General features: G+C 38.9%; 1 protein-coding gene across 2 annotated transcripts in view; it reads left to right on the top strand.

Annotated features, from left to right (window-relative positions):
* elovl4a (ELOVL fatty acid elongase 4a) overlaps window positions 1-17,485 on the top strand; it is a 52,836-nt gene extending 35,351 nt beyond the window's left edge. For both annotated transcript variants that reach the window (XM_070885579.1, XM_070885580.1), the window contains exons 3-7: window positions 5,059-5,246; window positions 6,053-6,133; window positions 9,410-9,581; window positions 13,317-13,444; window positions 16,566-17,485. In XM_070885579.1, coding sequence (XP_070741680.1) covers window positions 5,059-5,246; window positions 6,053-6,133; window positions 9,410-9,581; window positions 13,317-13,444; window positions 16,566-16,850 — 854 coding nt within the window. In that variant the 3' untranslated portion in view covers window positions 16,851-17,485. The remainder of the gene's footprint in view (window positions 1-5,058; window positions 5,247-6,052; window positions 6,134-9,409; window positions 9,582-13,316; window positions 13,445-16,565) is intronic.
* The last annotated feature ends 3,855 nt before the right edge of the window (window positions 17,486-21,340 follow it).

A 21,340-nucleotide genomic window follows, 5' to 3' on the forward strand; every position in this document is an offset into this window, starting at 1 on the left:
ATTTCCTTAACTCTAGGGAAGGTTTTTCAGGAAAGGCCACATACCTAATCAGAACTGGAGTAACTTCAACTGGCCAAACTTCCCTAAATGGCCAGAAGTAGCATAGGTGGTTGGTTACGCCGCCTTTTGGCTGAAAAAAAAAGGACTTAAAAAATTCGTGACTAACTTGAGTTACACTGGTGCAAATTGATTGGGGAAACTGGGGATTTTTAAGTTAGGCCAGAAAAAGCAGCCTGCTCCCAAAAAAAGGCATAAATACTGGGGGAAAATTGAGCCCTCTAACGGGGCTTTCAGGATTGGTTGATTCTATAAGTCCTTAATAGTTTCTTATTAGTTTTCCAGCTGCTTTCCTCGCATTTCTTTCATATGTTCCCTATCAATTTTAACTTATATTTTACTTTAAACCAATCAACAAAGCATAATGTAGTAAATTTGACAGGAAAAATCTACTCTTGCACTAAGTAATTGTTGCATAACAGGAGATGTGTGCAAATGCAAGATTTTAATATCTAATAGATGGTATTTCTACCATGTATTTCCTATCCATCACACTTTCAAATGTCACATTCAAATTGCTGATTACACCAGGGGGAAAAAAGGCAGGTTAGAAAGTTCCCAGTAATTGAAAATATCTTAATTGACACAAAAGCCAAACTATATGTCACCTCAAATGAATCTTACCAATCACATTTTTTTGAAATATAATGAAAGGCAGGATTCTGAGCACTTGAACTCAGACCTTGTTCTTGTTTACTTAACAAGAGCAGAATCATGCATTGCATGTTCTAAAGCTCCTGTTCCTATAAAACAGAATATCATCCCACTTAGTATGAGCAATGCCATTGAAGATCACTTCATAATATGAAACGATACATGTCTGCATCTCACATTTCTGATATGCAAAGTCAACCTAATTGGTTCAAAATTTGTATAAATTGTAACATCACAATTGAACAGTTAGATGCCATACTAGTCCAATCAGTGAAAAAACTTAACAACTTGTTACAGCCAATCCTGAATGGCCAGTCAGGAAAACTTACCAATAAAATAAAGGGGAATGTAAATCACCCAAGTTGCTCAAGATATTTTTTTTAATTTCATTTCTTTTTCAAATATTGAAAATCAGATCTATAGCATAGCAAAGACCACCTTTGCATATTTTGCAATAACGTGATGAAACTTAGTTATACATTTTTTTGCCTCTTGAGTATTGTCATTAACATCATGACTCTGAGGCTTCAGTCTCTCGGAAACCTGTGTTTGGAATTGATGTGCTTCTCAGAGCAATCACTTTGTTGTAGGAAATTAATTACACCTGCAATTCACAAGATGCGAAGGTTCACTAGACTGATTCCAGGGATGGCTGGACTGACATGAGGAGAGACTGAATCAACTAGGCCTTTATTCACTGGAGTTTAGAAGGACGAGAGGGGATCTCATAGAAACACACAAAATTCTGACGGGACTGGACAGGTTAAATGCGGGAAGAATGTTCCCGATGTTGGGAAAGTCCAGAACCAGGTGACACAGTCTTAGGATAAGGGGTAAGCCATTTAGGACTGAGATGAGGAGAAACTTCTTCACTCAGAGTTGTTAACCTGTGGAATTCCCTGCTGCAGAGTTGTTGATGCCAGTTCATTGGATATATTCAAGAGGGAGTTAGATAGGCCCTTATGACTAAAGAGATCAAGGGGTTTGGAGAGAAAGCAGGAAAGGGATACCGAGGGAATGATCTGCCATGATCTTATTGGATGCGGTGCAGGCTCAAAGAGCCGAATGGCCTACTCCTGCATCTATTTTCTATGTACTTCAATAAATAGAAATACTAGTTTTTAATTTATAAGGTTTGGACTGGCAGATCTACATACGACTTTTTTTTAAGGATAATTAAAAAATTCATGGTATTGTGTTGTAGCAGCACAGAACATTAACATGGCAACAGTCCATTTGTTGCATGTAAAAACTATCAAGGAAATAGGATGAGTTCAGGCACTGTTATAAATGAGGTAGCAGCATTGAGAAGCTGTTCAGTTGCTACTCTAGCAACATTGTATCCAACTTCTCCTTTTACAGAGGTTAGATTGAGTGTCTTGTATAATGTTTCCATTGCCTATCCCTTTTACAATTTACTGAGCTCAGATTTCTTTTCATTAAAGATAAGGGGCCAAAAATTCCGCCTCGCCGGGTCTGTACGATGTGCGCACGGACCCGGTGAGGCCTCGCAAAAGCTGGTTTTCGCCACATACACATCGTACCCCGATCTGTCAAGATTTCTCTAGACAGATCCTCTGCAAGCCCGGGAGAAGGACATTCGCGTATCAGAGATTGGGCTATTTGCCCAACTCATGCCCAGCGAAACTCCTTCAAGCTTTTAATGGTAAAAGCACTTGCATAAGCTTACTTTTAACAGCGTAAGAATTTTAAAACATATAAAAATGTAATTTAAACTAGCATTTTTATATTAACAACCCTGTCCATTAAGGTAAGTTTATTTTTAACACTGTTAAAACACATAAAAATAAATTCCAAAAAATATATATTTTTTCTAAAATATTTAATTACATTTAATTTCAATTAATTTTAAGTATGTGAGGTGTTTTATTTATTATGCTGCGTTTTGGTGTTTTCGGGTTTTTTTCCCTCATTGTCAGAGTTCCCATTACTATCAAACGGAGCTCCCATTTTTATCAATGAGAATACTGCATTGTGATTGGTGGTCCAGGCCCACATGACTCCAGCTTGTTTGTATGTACATACCTCGAAGTCATCTTCCCATGCGCTGCGCAGCTAATCTCGGCCTCCGATGGGGATTTTGCCTTCCTCCGGGACTACCAGGTACTTTCATGGATTCTTTTCAGGTCGGGGGCGTTCGTACGAAGGAAGCCTCCGACCGCAATTTTACCCCCCCCCCCCCCAAGGTATATGGAGTAACACTCTTATACTCGTGATTTTGCCTTCTCCCCATGTGTGCACATCACTCACTGTACCCCCCTTCCTTCCCTGCTGTGCTCTTCCCCATTGCTTTGCCCCCCAATAATCTCTGCCACCCCACCCTCTTGCTTATGCTCCCCACCACCCAGCCAACTGCCTGATGTGTCATTACTTCTTCAGACTTTCCATATATAGAGGTAGAGTTTCCGCATTGGGTACAAGCGGAAAAATTGCTCCCAAAATGTACTTGAAATTGCACTGGTTAAGTTACAGTTCAATGTTCCGATTTTAAAAACATTTGCATAATCATAAACCTAAAATCTTCTGTGAACCAGCACAATCGTACAGTATATAATTTTTTTTTCTTGATGTAGTTAAGAGTGATAACGTGGGCCAGTTTTACTAATACAGTTGAAATGGGTTTATCAGTAAGCAAAGGAAGTGTAGAGGTGTAGGGAAATAGAAGATAGCCATTTCAACTGACTGTGCAATTCCACAGGAGATTCACTAATATCATCATAGGCAGTCCCTCGAAACGAGGATGACTTGTTTCCACGCCAAAAAGAGATGAGTTCACAGGTGTTTCAATGAAGGACCTAATATTCCAGATCCCGAACTACATCTTGAAGGGTGGAAGATGCCTGTGTGTGGACTTTTTTTAACGTGTGGTAGCCGTTGCACTCCAGCCACCCCACGGGCTTGACAGAGCTAGGTCTTGGTCCAGTGGCAAGCATTACCCAAGACGACTGGAGACCAGCTCTGCTGCACTGGCCTAGTGTGCACACATATCGCAGTATGGGCTGGCCTGTACTGCCCCTGGGCCCTCTCCTCTTCTGGCCCCGAACTCACGCCTCTACCGGGTCCTGATCACATCCCTCTACATTCTCCTGCCGCTCCTTCGCCCCGACCTCGCCGCTCCTGCTGTATCTGGATCTGCTGTATAATGCCGGGCATTTGGTGCAGCCTGAAAGCCCTAAATTCAGTTTGTTCACCCAAAGATAAGAGAGCAGCGCTTAAAAGGTGGTGTTGCACAATCATCCTCGGGCGGCAGCTCAGGAGGCCGACTGAATTTCCCAACGGGAGGCTGTCGCCATGCTAGGGAAAAGGAATGAAAAAATAGTTGAGGGATGGCATGAATGTTAAATGAAGTGTGCAATATGCAACTCCTGAGATGCTTTGGCCACGCTAGTTGCTGCCTCAGGAGCTTCCTGTAGAGACCTCTCCACTGTACGTGGACATTTCAGAGAAGACTTGTCTTTGCTACCTCCACTTCACAATGTAAGTTGCTACAGAGGTGTGCCATCTGGTGCATAATGACTTGCACACATCTGGATCAAGGATTGTTCTTCCTGTACAATTGTAGGTTACCACAGCATGAAACTTTCATGTTAGTGGATTCTTCCAAGCCCACCCCAGGAGTCATCTGCCACATGAGACTGCCTGCAATGCACATGTATGAAGCAACGGTTAGATTCTTTATCATTTTTCCTTAGGGTGCATTAGCTAGACCGTATACACAACTTTCACCTGGTGATGGGATTGGCTCAAGTGCAAATATGATACATTACACTTGAAATTTCTCATTTGCTTTTTTATTTTATAATGTGTTCTCAATAATTGAAGCAGCTGAATCGCTTTTATTCATGTGTATCCAAGAAAAATGAGAATGGTAGTACCATCTGTGATCAGCAGAATGGAAAGGAAGTTGGAGAGATTAGCAATTCAAAAATGTGATGGGCAAGGTGGCTGCTGGGAGCAGAGAATGGGCAGTTTGGATTGTATGGAGCTACAGAATGGTTTAAGAGAAAGAACAATGAAAACTGCTTTTATACTGGTACCGTTTTGGTTCCGATTCCAGGAGACCAGCATCTGAGCCATTTCCTGAGATTCTCACTGCTAAATCGGTTTTCCTTCTCCCGAAAATAGTTTTGTGGACCCGAGAGTCTTTGAGTCTGCCACTGAGATAATGGAGCCGGCTTTAGCCATGTAAACTTTAGAGTTGCCTCAAAGATGCTGGTTTTCCAGCTTCTAACTGAAATGGTACCAATATAAAACAGCATAAGGTGAAAGCTCTAGTGTTTGCTACATGCAGCAATCACATTTATAACCAGTTCATTATTTTAACAGACAAACGGGTGGAAAACTGGACTTTGATGCAGTCTCCCCTACCTACATTGGCAGTGAGCAGTCTTTACCTCCTCTTTGTGTGGTTGGGTCCAAAATGGATGAAGAACAGGGAGCCTTTTCAGCTACGATCTCTGCTTATTTTCTACAACTTTGGAATGGTTATACTAAATTTCTACATCTTTAAAGAGGTTAGATTATCATAATTATAAATTCCATTTAAATTGGATCTTTCTGCTGTGCCTAGAGCTTTATTATTTAGATTTGTGAATATATTTAGATTTTAATGTTAATAAAAATACATAGTATTTATAGCACAAAAACATGCCATTCGGCCCAATAGGTCCGTGCTACACACTAGCCTCCTCCCACCTTAATTCATCTCGCCCTATCAACATATCCTTCTTATCCTTTCTGCTTCGTGTACCTTCCTTTCCTTTCCTTTTTTTCCTTTCCTTTCTGCTATCTAATTAAAAATAAAATGGGATGCCGGTAGAAGCTATAGAACGACCATCAGTACTAAATACTGTTTGCCTAATCTCTCTTCGGCAGTCCCTCGGAATCGAGAATGACTTATAACTAACTGCAAAATGTATAAATTTGTCTGTAAATTTAGAAAGAAAAGAAAGAGTTGCATTTATATAGCGCATTTATATTCTTCACAACCTCAGGGCGTCCCAAAGCGCATTACAGCCAATGAAGTACTTTTGAAGTGTAGTCACTGTTGGAAGGTAGGACAATTGCCGAGAGAAAAATGTGGTGATCTAAAGATATTTCGGGCTAATTAAAAGATCGACTTCCTTTTGTTATATATTATTGAAATTTGCATGCGAGAAGCATAGACAGTACTATAGAGGCCCATTTAACTCAGAAGATCCTTTTGTTATTTTAAATCCGAGTTTACCCAAGTTTTCAGACACAAACCTAAAATACATTGCAGTCTGTTTTTAATATTCACCATTACTAACTCTTCATGATGATTTATTGTTCTTTACAGCTCTTCTTTGCTGCAAAAGCAGCAGGATACAGTTATATCTGTCAGACTGTCACCTACGCAGATGATGTCAATGAAGTGCGGGTAGGTACTTTCATTAACTGTGTGCCTCCTGAGAACTTACTTCTTGCCCAATGCTTATGTTAAATTTAAGAACATTCTCATTTCTTAACTTGTATTTAAGATAAATACATGTATTCATTCCAGCATTCTCCAGGTCCTGGACAGGAGTAAACTGCATTTACAAAGGGAAAGTCACTGAATCTCAAGATATTTTTGATGTCCATAATGTCGGGTACTTCACCCACATGACCTTGCTTCCTACATTGTAAAAAGATAATTTCCCTTTGGTGATGTTTGTTATTTTATCTCCATGCACAGTGGTCCCTTTGTCATTCCCATGGTAAAGTGCATTATCATTTTGAGAGAGATCATTGAACAAGAACATTGAATTAGAATAAGGGGCTGCCCATTTAAAACTGAGATGAGGAGAAATTTCTTCTGAGGGTTGTAAATCAGAGAGCTGTGGAAGCTGGGACATTGAATAAATTTAAGACAGAAATAGACAGTTTCTTAAATGATAAAGGGATAAGGGGTTATGGGGAGCAGGCAAGGATGTGGACCTGAGTCCATGATCGGATCAGCCATGATCGTATTAAATGGCAGAGCAGGCTCGAGGGGCCGTATGGCCTACTCCTGCTCCTATTTCTTATGTTCTTAAGTCACTATGTTTTATATATACTAAATGGATCTATTGTCAGTTGGAGGGCAAGGCGAAGAAGAAGTGGGAATGGGTTGGTAAGGAAAATATTTAACGGGGCTGAATTTGCATTTGACCTGCAAAAAATCTACGAACTTACCTGGTGGTGCGGGTGGTTCGGCAACTTGTGCTCCTTGGCCTCTCTGCGTAGGCCGGTGTAGAGGTCCATGTATCCCAGGGGCACATGCAGTTCACAAGCGCCCCTGAGATCACACGGGCCTGCTAACCAATCAAAGAAGGGAATCCCCATTCATATTTATGGAGATTCTGTATGTATGGAACTCTCATAAGTATGAATGGGGATCACATTTAAAAATATTTCTACACATCAAAAACATTTAAAAAAATTACATTCAAAATTAATTAAAATGGCATTTAAATATTTAAAACAAAAATTAAATTTTGAAAAATAAATTTACACATTTTAATGGGGCTAAAAATAAAGTTGCCTTATTGCACAGGGTTTTTAAATGTATAAATGAATGAAACAATTTTATGTTCATGTTCTTTAAAACTCTTATGCTGGTAATAGTGTAAGAATTTCACTGGCATTCACTAGGCAGAAGTTGGGCAAGCGCAAGTTCTGGGTTTTAGCACATGTGCAGCGCATGCCTGAACCCGTAACTTGTGCGGCCCCTACGGATACGTACGCACCCGTAGGGGTTGCAAATTATGGCCCAAAGTCTTGGGGATGGAAAGGATTTGAGGTGGGGGAGGGACAGTTTTTTTAGTACATGGGGAAAAAAAAAAGAGATATAATTGATTTACTTTTTAAAAAAAAAATGAGTATGCCATAGCATAGCTCATAAGTTGTGTGATATACTCTGGCTTAACTATCTCTTGTCTTCGTGTTGTCCATTCATTCTTCCCTTCCTTCCTTTCTTCCTTCCTTGTCATTAAAAACATATCCATATGCAACAATTTATAGTATTGGAATGATAGTTCTGTGTGCATCGCTGTCAAGACCAGCATTTATTGCCCATCCTTGATTGCCCTGAGAGGGTGCTGGTGAGCCGCCGCCTTGAACTGCTGTTGTAGTGGTTTGTTACAACTGAGTGGCTTACTATGCTATTTTAGAGGACAATTAAGAGTCAACCACGTTGGTGTGGGACTGGAGTTACATATAGGCCAGACCAGGTAAGGATGGCAGGTTTCCTTCTCTAAAGCAGTGGTTCTCAAACCTTTTTGGTTGAAGGACCCTTTTTCAAATTGATTAGTAATCACCTATGCCCCCCCCCCCCCCCAAATCTAAATTATATGCTGTAAAATATGAAAGTGCTGCATGTAAAGAGTGTTTTAATAATGCTTTTCAGAAAACAGGTATTTACTTACAGATATCTTGCTGCAGAGTCTGTCTATCCTTGGTGTGATGATTGACAATTTATTTAAAGCTGCATCTGCTGTTCACTTTCCTACTTGTTATATTCATTTGAAGTACCTTCCTAAAAACTACTGCTCATCTATGAATTTTAATTACAAATCTTTTATATTAAAAAAATTGAAATTAGCAAAAACCTCAATTTTAATTCAATGCGAGAGAGCAAAAAAGTTACATTAAAAAGAACTCTATGAAAAAATCCCTCTACACTTTACATACAGCTGCTTGAATGATTGGGTTAGTCTGCTTCACACTCGTCCGCCGATATCCACATCAAACAAACTTCTTGTTTTCGTGGTCAGGGCTTTCCCAGTGGGTCAGGAACAAGTCCTTGCAGTTCCAGCTCTCAGCCAGTCCGCACCCTGTCATCTCCAGCCAGTGACACGTGAACCCGAACTCTCCTCTTCTCTGTTTTCCCTCCCCCCAATTATGCAACTTTTACAGAACTTTCTGGCACGTAAATTAGTGCTGCCATGGTAACGGGATTTCAGCTTGATTCGGCCCAGCAGCGGTTTCAACTCTCTGACATTAATGATCCAAGATTATCCCATGCAGCTGGTTCAGGAAAAGTTCGTGCAATGAATGAAAGCCTTCCAGCAGACCACACAAAGCCAGTAGGAGACTCTCAGTGATCGATGGGGACTTTCCCTTGGATGAACTTGAAAACTCATGACAACTTTTTTATTTTTCCTTCGCTCTTCGCTATATTACCAGCCAGCCAACCTCTGCTGTCCTCCCAAAGACACCAACGTGGTCATTGGAAGGAACCCGAATGTGAGCACTCTGGTCTCGCCTCCTCCCCTGTCCTCATTGGTTCATTTTTACAGTCTGCAATTTTTCAGAGATCTTCTTCAAAATAATAATTGGTCAATGTTACTCGGACCCCCGGAACGTCTCTGCTGACCCCAGTTGGCGAACCACTGCTCTAAAGGATATTCGTGAACCAGTTGGGCTTTTATGGCAATCTGATAGTTTCATGTTACTTTTACTGATAGCAGCTTTTATGGAGACCCACTCATTAAACTATTTGTCTCTTTCAAACATTGGCCAACTTGAGCATTTCTAGCAGCTTTTTTTTTAGTTCTGATTTCCAGTGTTTGTGGTTTCCTTTTTACATTGTTTATAAAACATCAGTTATGAAATGTACATGTTTGGAAATTCACTTTTTTTTGTAATTGTTAAAATAGTTTTATTCATAGCAATTTCTTCTTGTCCATCACAGATAGCTTCAGCCTTGTGGTGGTACTATGTCTCAAAAGGGATTGAGTACATGGACACCGTATTTTTTATATTGAGGAAGAAATTTAACCAGGTCAGCTTCCTGCACGTATATCATCACTTCACAATGTTTACCCTCTGGTGGATTGGAATCAAATGGGTAGCAGGAGGGCAATGTGAGTATAAAATGAGAATTGCTAGACATCGTCACAGACACCGGATTGTCAGGGGAACTAAATTAAGTTATAAAATGAAAATGCTTTGCTGAGGAATTGAGGATGAGGGCAGTCTATGGTATCATCTTTAAATTTATAGCCCTGTATTGAAGTCCCGTTACAGTATAAATACAAGTAAGTTAAAGGCATGATCAAATAGTAATTTGAAAGGAAAACATATTGCACTTTTTTTTTATACCTGTTTCATCTCTCGTTGGCTATAGTATGTGGTCTCATGAGGGTATGCACAAAAGTGTTAAGGTGTTCTCAGCTCTTGTGATTGGGTGGCAGTTAGAAAATGGGAATATCCTTGGTTATCTTTTTGAAATTGTGATTACCTTGTCTAAAATTATATTTCCAATGCATTTAGTTTTAAAGTGTCAATCTCGGGAGGAAAAATGTCTCCGGTGTTTACCAGTTATAATACCTGCAGTCTTGAGGATATTTAGTCTCATTCACTGGGAACCTTGAGCCAGATGAATGTGAGAAAACAACTCTTGTTGTTGTGATGTTATTGTTTATGCTTGCCAGCTGGTCTTGTCAATCTTGAGGCAAAATTCCCAGAAAAGTAAAGGCGGGCAATCCAACACTTTTCCATATCCCATCATCCTCCATATGCAAATTGGTTATATCAAAATATTACAATAATGGAGGTGGGTAGGATTGAGTCCAAGTTGCAGCGCGAGTGGCAAATATTTTGTTGTCATGTATTAAATCAAGACATTAATACATAATAAAAGCACATGGTTGTGTTGTACATAGTTGAGAAATTCTTTGCATGTTGACCTATGAGATTCTTATAACACTAACAGAAACAAAGGATGCATGATGAGTCAAAGGAAATGAATTATATTTTATAGTGAGTTACGATTCGCATCATAAGTGGAATATAGATCCCACAGCTCTTCACCTAGGGTTGACTGAGATAAGATTAACTTTAGTAGTCAAATCCTTACTTATATAGTGCTAGATCCACATTCAGGGTAATCAAATGGGATAAGTAAGTGAACTGAAGTTAGAACAATTGAGAAATACCAGATCCCAATTAGATTCATATTGGGAAAGTGTAAGGGTGCTCTCCCCGCTTCTCAATTGCAAGACACTCTCGAAATCTCCTCACCGTGACTTACCTGAGTGCTGATGACAGCCTTGCCCAACACCGAGTGCACGGCATTCCATTCCCACCAACTAACCAGTTGCCGCTTCCTGCGTAGAGGTCAGCGAGTTATGTTGCTCGGATTCTGCACAATTCTCGCTTTGGGCTAAAATCAGGCCTTGCGTTTGCAGCAGGCAAGGAATTACTGTTGGGAATCTAGAACATGAATTTGTGTATAGGATTACTATAGCTCCTGTGATGATATAAAATCTGTGATTTTTATTTTTAAATTGCACAAGTAAATAGGCATCCTACAAACAAAATTCCCAGGGATTGTGTCCCGTTCTCCCCCCGTCCCCCCGCCCCCATCCCTTTTTGTACATGGAGACTAAGCCAAGTCAAAAAATGAGGAAGATCATACAAAAGACAAGTGAGACTGAAATGTATCTCTCAACCTTTAAGGTGGAAGGAAATTTGGCTTGGATAATTCTGAAAACTTCTTTTTCGAATGATGTCTGGTTTTGTAGAAATCCAAGATGTAATTTGTATCCTTGAGTTTATTTAGCACTCTATCCAATTTCTTAGATGTAGATGATATATTAGAACAATTATTATGGACAATAGAAATATAGAAAATAGGTGCAGAAGTAGGCCATTCGGCCCTTCGAGCCTGCACCACCATTCAATATGATCATGGCTGATCATGCAACTTCAGTACCCCCCTCCTGCCTTCTCTCCATACTCCTTGATCCCTTTAGCTGTAAGGGCCACATCTAACTCCCTTTTGAATATATCTAATGAACTGGCATCAACAACTTTCTGTGGTAGAGAATCCCATAGGTTCACGATTGTGAGTGAAGAAGTTTCTCATCTCTGTCCTAAATGGCTTACCCCTTATCCTTACATTGTGACCCCTGGTTCTGGACTTCCCCAACATCGGGAACATTCTTCCTGCATCTAACCTGTCCAATCCCGTCAGAATTTTATATGTTTCTATGAGATTCCAGTGAATATAAGCCGAGTCGATCCAGTCTTTCTTCATATGTTAGTCCTGCCATCCTGAGAATCAGAATGGTGAACCTTTGCTGCACTCCCTCAATAGCAAGAATGTCCTTCCTCAGATTCGGAGACCAAAACTGTACACAATATTCAAGGTGTGGCCTCACCAAAGCCCTGTATAACTGCAGTAAGACCTCCCTGCTCCTATACTCAAATCCTCTTGGTATGAAGGCCAACATGCCATTTGCCGCCTTCACCGTCTGCTGTACCTGCATGCCAATTTTCAATGACTGATGCACCATGACACCCAGGTCTCGTTGCACCTCCCCTTTTCCTAATCTGTCACCATTCAGATAATATTCTGCCTTCCTGTTTTTGCCACCAAAGTGGATAACCTCACATTTATCTACATTATACTGCATCTGCCATGCATTTGCCCACTCACCTAACCTGTCCAAGTCACCCTGCAGCCTCTTAACATCCTCGCAGCTCACACTGCTACCCAGCTTAGTGTCATCTGCAAACTTGGAGATATTACATTCAATTCCTTCGTCTAAATCATTAATGTATATTGTAAATAGCTGGGGTCCCAGCACTGAACCTTGCGGTACCCCACTAGTCACTGCCTGCCATTCTGAAAAGGAGCCGTTTATCCCGACTCTCTGCTTCCTGTCTGCCAACCAGTTCTCTATCCACGTCAGTACATTACCCCCAATATTATGTGCTTTGATTTTGCACACCAATCTCTTGTGTGGGACCTTGTCAAAAGTCTTTTGAAAGTCCAAATACACCACATCCACTAGTTCTCCCTTGTCCACTCTACTAGTTACATCTTCAAAAAATTCTAGAAGATTTGTCAAGCATGATTTCCCTTTCATAAATCCATGCTGACTTGGACCGATCCTGTCACTGCTTTCCAAATGTGCTGCTATTACATTTTTAATAATTGATTCCAACATTTTCCCCACTACCGATGTCAGGCTAACCGGTCTATCGTTCTCTGTTTTCTCTCTCCCTCCTTTTTTAAAAAGTGGGGTTACATTAGCTATCCTTCAATCCATAGGAACTGATCCAGAGTCTATAGAATGTTGGAAAATGATCACCAATGCATCCACTATTTCTAGGGCCACTTCCTTAAGTACTCTGGGATGCAGCCTATCAGGCCCTGGGGATTTATCGGCCTTCAATCCCATCAATTTCCCTAACACAATTTCCTGACTAATAAGGATTTCCTTCAGTTCCTTCTTCTCGCTAGACCCTGGTCCCCTATTATTTCCAGAATGTTATTTGTGTCTCTCTCAGTGGACACAAGTAAGAGGGATGCAGTGAAGAGGGTCATGAGTCCTGTTGCAAAAGTGTCAGTCAAACAAGAAGATATCAATAACTGAAAGCTGTATGAGCCATTAACTAGGGTGAGTCACAACCTTTGGTAAATTGGATTGCTTTGTATTAATACTGAATATAATGTAAAAGGTCAAATATCTGAGCTTTAAAATTTTTCATAATTTGAAAGACATTATCAAAATTAGTAATTATAAATTGTTTAGTTTGGAAAATGTATTTCTGACTTTTGTAACTCTTCCTTTCTTTTGCTATTTTAGCTTTTTTTGGAGCTCATATGAATGCTGTCATCCATGTTGTCATGTACCTGTACTATGGATTAGCAGCTTGTGGCCCACAGTTTCAAAAATACCTCTGGTGGAAACGATATTTGACCATCTTACAACTGGTAAATTAAATTTTTGAAACCATTTACATCAGTTGATTTATTAAAACTAAAAATTATTCAGATTGTATTAGAGAGGACTGGGTTTTGTAGTGAGTAAATCGTTGCACATTAATATTCCCTGCAACTTGGTTCAAATCCAGTCCAGTCATGGGATTAGTCGCTCTTTACTGGTTGTAAAGGTCCTATGTCAAATGAATCTGGGCAGACTCGGCGCTGTTGCAGTATGGGCCCAGAGATAATTTCTCAATCTTTGAACCAGCTAATCAAACACCATCTCCACCTGCCACTTGTGTATCAGTGGAAAAAAGTCATTGACAATCGGTAAAATGGCATAGAGAGAACCCGCATTTCATAGAAACATAGAAAATAGGTGCAGGAGTAGGCCAATCGGCCCTTTGAGCCTGCACCGCCATTCAATGAGTTCATGGCTGAACATGCAACCTCAGTACCCCATTCCTGCTTTTTCGCCATACCCCTTGATCCCCCTAGTAGTAAAGACTATAACTCCTTTTTGAATATATTTACTGAATTGGCCTCAACAACTTTCTGTGGTAGAGAATTCCACAGGTTCACCACTCTCTGGGTGAAGAAGTTTCTCCTCATCTCCTCAATGGCTTACCCCTTATCCTTCGACTGTGACCCCTGGTTCTGGACTTCCCCAACATTGGGAACATTCTTCCTGCATCTAACCTGTCTAAACCCGTCAGAATTTTAAACGTTTCTATGAGATCCCCTCTCATTCATCTGAACTCCAGTGAATACAAGCCCAGTTGATCCAGTCTTTCTTGATAGGTCAGTCCCGCCATCCCGGGAATCAGTCTGATGAACCTTCGCTGCACTCCCTCAATAGCAAGAATGTCCTTCCTCAGGTTAGGAGACCAAAACTGTACACAATACTCCAGGTGTGGCCTCACCAAGGCCCTGTACAACTGTAGCAACACTTCCCTGCCCCTGTACTCAAATCCCCTCGCTATGAAGGCCAACATGCCATTTGCTTTCTTAACCGCCTGCTGTACCTGCATGCCAACCTTCAATGACTGATGTACCATGACACCCAGGTCTAGTTGCACCTCCCCTTTTCCTAATCTGTCACCATTCAGATAATAGTCTGTCTCTCTGTTTTTACCACCAAAGTGGATAACCTCATATTTATCCACATTATACTTCATCTGCCATGCATTTGCCCACTCACCTAACCTATCCAAGTCACTCTGCAGCCTCATAGCATCCTCCTCGCAGCTCACACTGCCACCCAACTTAGTGTCATCCGCAAATTTGGAGATACTACATTTAATCCCCTCGTCCAAATCATTAATGTACAATGTAAACAGCTGGGGACCCAGCACAGAACCTTGCGGTACCCTACTAGTCACTGCCTGCCATTCTGAAAAGTACCCATTTACTCCTACTCTTTGCTTCCTGTCTGACAACCAGTTCTCAATCCATGTCAGCACACTACCCCCAATCCCATGTGCTTTAACTTTGCACATTAATCTCTTGTGTGGGACCTTGTCGAAAGCCTTTGAAAGTCCAAATATACCACATCAACTGGTTCTCCCTTGTCCACTCTACTGGAAACATCCTCAAAAAATTCCAGAAGATTTGTCAAGCATGATTTCCCTTTCACAAATCCATGCTGACTTGGACCTATCATGTCACCTCTTTCCAAATGCGCTGCTATGACATCCTTAATAATTGATTCCATCATTTTACCCACTACTGATGTCAGGCTGACCGGTCTATAATTCCCTGTTTTCTCTCTCCCTTCTTTTTTAAACATCATTGAGCTGTGTTTATTTGTAAAAGTGATGTTCATAAAAATAGGTTGCATTTTTAAGCTAAAGTTGATGAATGTCTCTCCTAATGAGTGGCACGATTGAATATGTTTACAGACAAAGAGCATTCTTGCTTCCCAAGAGGAAACCTACAGAAGGTCTGCAGAGATGCAGGCAGCAGGGTATTTAACTTGAGGATCTCCCAAAGGAGTGCACTCTGTTCAAAAGAAAGCACTTAACAGTAATAACTTCCCACCATGCTAACTGCCACCTAATTTAACAGAGAAAATGGAAACTATTGCATGACAAAATTACAATATATTTTCAAAATAATTGAACAGTAAAGTTGTAATTGGCTGCTACTCAGAAATTTAGTTGAATAAATACTTTTTGTTTGTGTCAAGAAATAACAAATATCTTAAAAGCAAAATACTGCAGATGCTGTAAATGTTTTTATTTCAAATATCTTAAATGACTTGGTTAAGCTGTATAGATCCTTCACGTGAGATAAATAATGAGCACCTCAGTACTGTTAACAACTTCTAACTCTATCTGTAAAGCTAGATTCCAAGATTTCAGTGCTGTTTCTATATATGAATAGACTCTTTGAATAACTCTTTCACATTTCTGAACAAGATAGAAGATAAAGCTTGCCTTGATAAGTGTTTCTTTGTTTACCTTTAGCAACCAACCTCTCTTTCTCCATTGGAATATTTTACTTCATAAATATACTGCTTGGTCAGTATTTTTCTAAACTCTACTTTCTTTTCCCCTCAAGGTGCAAATACACAACAATTTGCTACATGTTCTTCATCATCCCTGAATGCTGGTTATCTTGATTCATTTTAGTTTTTTTCCTTATGTCCCATAAAATTGTGGAACTCCTTACCTTCCCCTGTCTTTCTTTTTCCTTCCTCCTACAATTTTGAGATTTCGTTTTAAGCCTAGGTGTGGCGTCACCTAATTATTACGTTTTAGTTAATCTGGTCTTTTTACTTTTTTTAAATTTTGGTGTCCTGCACAATAGGCTTGGGCCTTCCACATCGATTAGTGTGCGGACACAAAGTCATTAATATTCTTTGTGCTTTCATTTAAAACATTCACTTGTCTACAGAAGTAAACTTCAATCCTGTTTAGGTTATTTTCAATATAGTGTAGAAGTTCAGAAAAAGAAATGGTTCCAGAAACTAAGGAGGAAAAGAAAAACATGGTTTGAGGATCCTTCAGATAGGAAACATATGGGAGAGAAGAAAATAATGATACCAAAAAATATAATCTAATATCTGGACAATAGGTTTAACAACATTGTTTGCTCTTCTTACAAATATTATTGTCTCTTAATACAGGTACAGTTTCATGTCACCATAGGCCATACCGCTTACTCCCTGTACATTGATTGCCCTTTCCCAAGATGGATGCACTGGGCACTGATAGTTTATGCCATTTCCTTCATCGTCCTCTTCGTCAACTTTTATTACCAGACCTATAGGGAACCAAAGAAAGAGCACATCAAGAATGGAAAAGTGGTTGTGAATGGCAATGGAATGGCTAATGGAATGATCAAATCCGAAAACAAGCTAGTGTTAGAAAATGGGAAAAAGAAGAAAAAAGGAAAAGCCAAGCGTGAATAAGATACATAGGCAAGGTTTAAAATAAAAGATTGTGTTTTAGAGTCAAATAGCCTGAGTCAGCAAAAGATGGCTGCATGTATTTCCAGCTGGCTTTGAACCAATCTATTGTATCCTTTGCCATCTTTGTAATTTATTGTATTTACTTTGTAAATTGAATGTGATCAATACATTGGTATTGATAGACAAGAAAAGTCACCATTAAATGAATTGCACTGAACAAGTTTTAAAGAGGAATCTGGTCTTTACCCTTTTACAAATCCATATCCTAATATCCATTTTTTAATGTTCAGTTATGTTTATTGTTTACTTGCTATATAGCTTTTTACTTTACCTCTACCTCAGTTCTAATGCTGCTTTTTCATGGCTCCATATTATATTGTATACAAACATATAGGTTTATCCTGTGTTTTCAGTCCAGATGTCTACAAATCCAATGCTTAAAATGTTACTTATGATTGCAGGTTATCAGCTTCTCATAGAAAAGTCAAGTACATGACTAGTGTTCATTAGCTCTGATGTTTGTCTCTGTATTGAAGGTCCTAACATAGAGGTAGAGTGGCAATGTTAATCACTGTCTGGAACTATGTAAACAGACGGTATTGTTTTAGTAACATTAAAACTTTTAACTCCCTCGACTTCAGAACACATCTTAAGTCTGATGTTTCTTTTCAGCAAGGTGATAATTTTGTTCTTTTGATTTTATACAATACAAATTACTGGGAGTAATACAGCTTCCCCTCCCCCCGTCAATTTTCTTCCCTTATCTTAAATCAGTGACTGATATTAAGGTACTGTTTTCTGAGCACGAACATAATATGCAATTTCTTTATGAGCCTGGACAGTAAATACTGGTGGCCTGTTTGACATTTGAGGGGGAGGGGAAATCACCATTAAGGCCAATTCTGCCCGTGACTCCGATCCACATACATGCATCAGCACTCACTAGGTAATACTCAAGGACAAGAACCCTGACTGATTTTTCTCTCCCTAGGAAGACTAAAATCAAATGTAGTCTTCTCACCGCTTCTCTGACTGAGTTTAGTCAATTCTGCACAGACCAGGAATGAAACTGGACCTTTCTGACACTATGCCTTGGTGTCAGCTCACGTTTACCTACCAGCCACTGGGACAGTCTGCGAATGTAGCTTTTAAGATGGAGATCATAAAATCAATCGTACCATTTATGTCGAGGATAAGAAATTGAGTTAGTCTTTTTCCACATCTTCGGTGTATGGGGATATACAATGAATTGTGCATTGCTCTTTACTGTATACACCCAGTGGTTTGTATCAAGAAAGTGCGTGTTTTAAATCGATTAAAGCGCTTCAACATATTTTTTTATCCAAAACAAATACCAGAATCACCTGTATGTATGGCTGTGGAAACAAAACCATTATAAAACTGGACCTGTTACTCAGGATTTCAAAACCTGGGCATAGCATTTAGCAGTACAGCAGAACACATGTTTTTTGCAGCAGAAAATGCAATTCGAAATTAGATTCTTAACATTTTAAGCAATAAAATCACACTTTTTTATGCCTATGGAAATGAAAAAGAGCCAGGTTGTCACATGGGGCCTCCATTTCTAAGTTTTGATTCCAAAAGAGTTGTCCTACAGTGTGGAATAATAACTAAATGAGAATTGCACTTGTAACCAACTTTTAGTAGTAACAAGTATTCACTGCATTCTATAAGTTTTCAATTATGACAAAAGAAAGTAGCTGTTTTTAAGAAATGTAATAATTTCCCCCTCAATCTATACATTTAAAAATGCAAAGGAGCAGCACTAAGCAGACTGATTGTAATAATTATATTTCAAGTTGGCTGCACAGATTTACAGCTTATAAGATGAGCGTCGAGCCAAGCCAATCCATTCTTAACCAGGGTAGGATGACCTGGTTTCAAGTAAAGTTTGCCTCCTTTTTTGGGGGATGATTTGCTATATTGCCTGTATTACATTAATTATGCAAAATTCCCTCTGTGTACAGCAAGAAGTTTATAACTTCATTGCATGTAATGCAAAGAAGAAATCTTCCTTTATGATTATCACAGTGGATCAGGTGTTTGCATTTGTACATATGATCTGGTTTTCGTCTCTTCTGATATGAGCGTCATTTTATTCTATTTTCACAGAAAAATGTATTTACTGCCCTTCACATCCCACATTTGAATCTGGTACTTTTATAGATGAAGGCCATAAGGGTGGTTTTGCAGATTTATTTCTTAATAAGCTTATAGGCAGTGATATTCCAATCACTAACCCATCAGTGTAAATATAATTGTGTATCAATGTCATGGAGTGCACTAGTAGTAAGTGCCAACACTGACTTTAGTTGCCAAAACAGAAATGAACCTGCAACTGGATAAAGCCATATAAAATTGGAACAATATATTTGTAAACCCATCTAAAAAAGATGCTTAAAGGTTATACTCTAATCTTGGATTTTTGACATCAAAATGACTCAATTACATTTGCTGACTTGTAAACACCAAATAATCATTTTACAATAAATATAGTAAGATTCTGATCTAATGTAGTTATACCCCTTCTAAATATTTGGTACCAATGCTGTATTGTAACAAACAGTGGACCCTTTTTGTTCCCTTTTAAGTTGAACAGTTTTATTAATGTGTAATAGGTACAGAATATCCTTTCTAATCTTAAACCTACATATTTATGGGAAAAAAAACCTTGACTTGTGTGACACTCTAATCCTGACCATCCAGAGATTTGAGATGGATTTGATGCGAGTGGCATAACTGGGCCAATTTATTTTGTTTTTTTGAAGGCTAAAGTGGTTACACTTTAGGTAGGCAGTTTGAACAGGATAATGTTTCTTTAAATTTCTTAATTCAATGGCTGCTGATGTGGGTGAGAAGGGTTGGATAAGCTTGAGTAGCATCTTGCCTAGGTTTAATCTTACTGCTGATTAAGTTGATGACATCCTAATTCTACTGTGTCATCCTAGCGTGTCATTCTACTGGAAGACTGGTCTTACTACTAATAGCTTTAGACTTTTGTATCTGGGTCACATTATGAAAATGTGAATCTGTGATCAAAACTTCTAGTTCTGGGGTTAGAACTAGATTAATTCAGAGGACTTTTGTTGAATGCTAATTATAACAGGTGAAAGCTCTTCGAATGTAAACTAATCCTTATAAGAACATTGAGGGGAATTCCCCTGCATATTTGTTTGACTGATTTTGTCGTAGTTTTGTTCTAGTTCTTGGTAAGATTGTGCACTTGAAATAATTTATTTGGCCATATGTCATTGAATTCACTTGGGTTTGACTAACTGACGTGACCCGAATGCTCTTGCTGGCGGTTATTGTTGACGGTTATATATATTTTTTGGGGTGTGTAATACATTTAATACTGTATATAGTCATGGAACATTAAATTGTATATAATATACGTTTTACTCTAGAATACTAGATCTGAAAGTAAAATACTTTCTATACTGTTCATTTTTTTTTGTTTTTCAGCATTCAAATATTTGAAAGCTATGCAGGGAGCTCCAGCTCCTAAATACACTACTGCATAATTAGTTATTCACATGGATTAAATGCTAATAAAAAAGCCTTTTGTGTGTAGCGGTGATTGGTTAATTAGATCAGTTAAAGGATTTTTTGGTACTATTAGTTTGCTCGGGAAACAATTTGCAACATATACTACAAATTATATTGGAGTTGCAGTAATAATTAGCCTAGAGGATTTCGTGAGCACCAAAGTTTAAAAACACTGAAGCAACATTTTTAACAAGAAGTTTTCAGTCCCTGAGATTGGGGTAGAAATCTGAACAAGTAGTTATAGCTCAAATATTTTGAAATGTACAATGTGGGTTATCTGCTCCTTGCATAATTTTCAGGTCATGTGAAATCTTTATGGCACAAAAAACAAATAGATGCACAAAAAATGTAAATAAGTATTCTCTGCATCTTGCAGGAATTTTTTCTTAATTCTGCTTTCTTTGGATCTGCTATTTATACAACATGGGACATTATAGATCTGTTCCATATGTTAAGAAATCTGTTTTTCCATTTACTGACATTGAAACTTTATTTTCTCTATCTGAAATGCATGTTACTGAAGAATTGGATCATTTGTATTAATACTGCAATATTCCATCTTCACTTTTCTGTTAACAGTGAAATCTGTCAAATAGCATTGCACTGTTTACTGATTAAATTAATTTAACAGCTTTAATACAGGAAATGCTGCAGTATTAGTTGTCTCATTTAAAAAAAAAAAAATTGTGGTTAGTTAATGTTGAGATGCATTTATGGTCCTAGTAAAAATGACAAATGTAATCACTTGATAGATCCACAGTGATTACATAACAATTATTCATCCAAGTTGGCATATTTCCCGTCAACGTATGTGCATCTTATCTTTCAGTAGTACCATGATATTCGCCAATGGACAAAAATAGTATAGCTTAATGATGCCTTTAATGCATTAGAGTATTTTCTAGGTGATATTGTTGCGA

Source organism: Pristiophorus japonicus, chromosome 7, assembly GCF_044704955.1.
Source record: "Pristiophorus japonicus isolate sPriJap1 chromosome 7, sPriJap1.hap1, whole genome shotgun sequence".
NCBI classification, from domain to species: Eukaryota; Metazoa; Chordata; class Chondrichthyes; family Pristiophoridae; genus Pristiophorus; species Pristiophorus japonicus.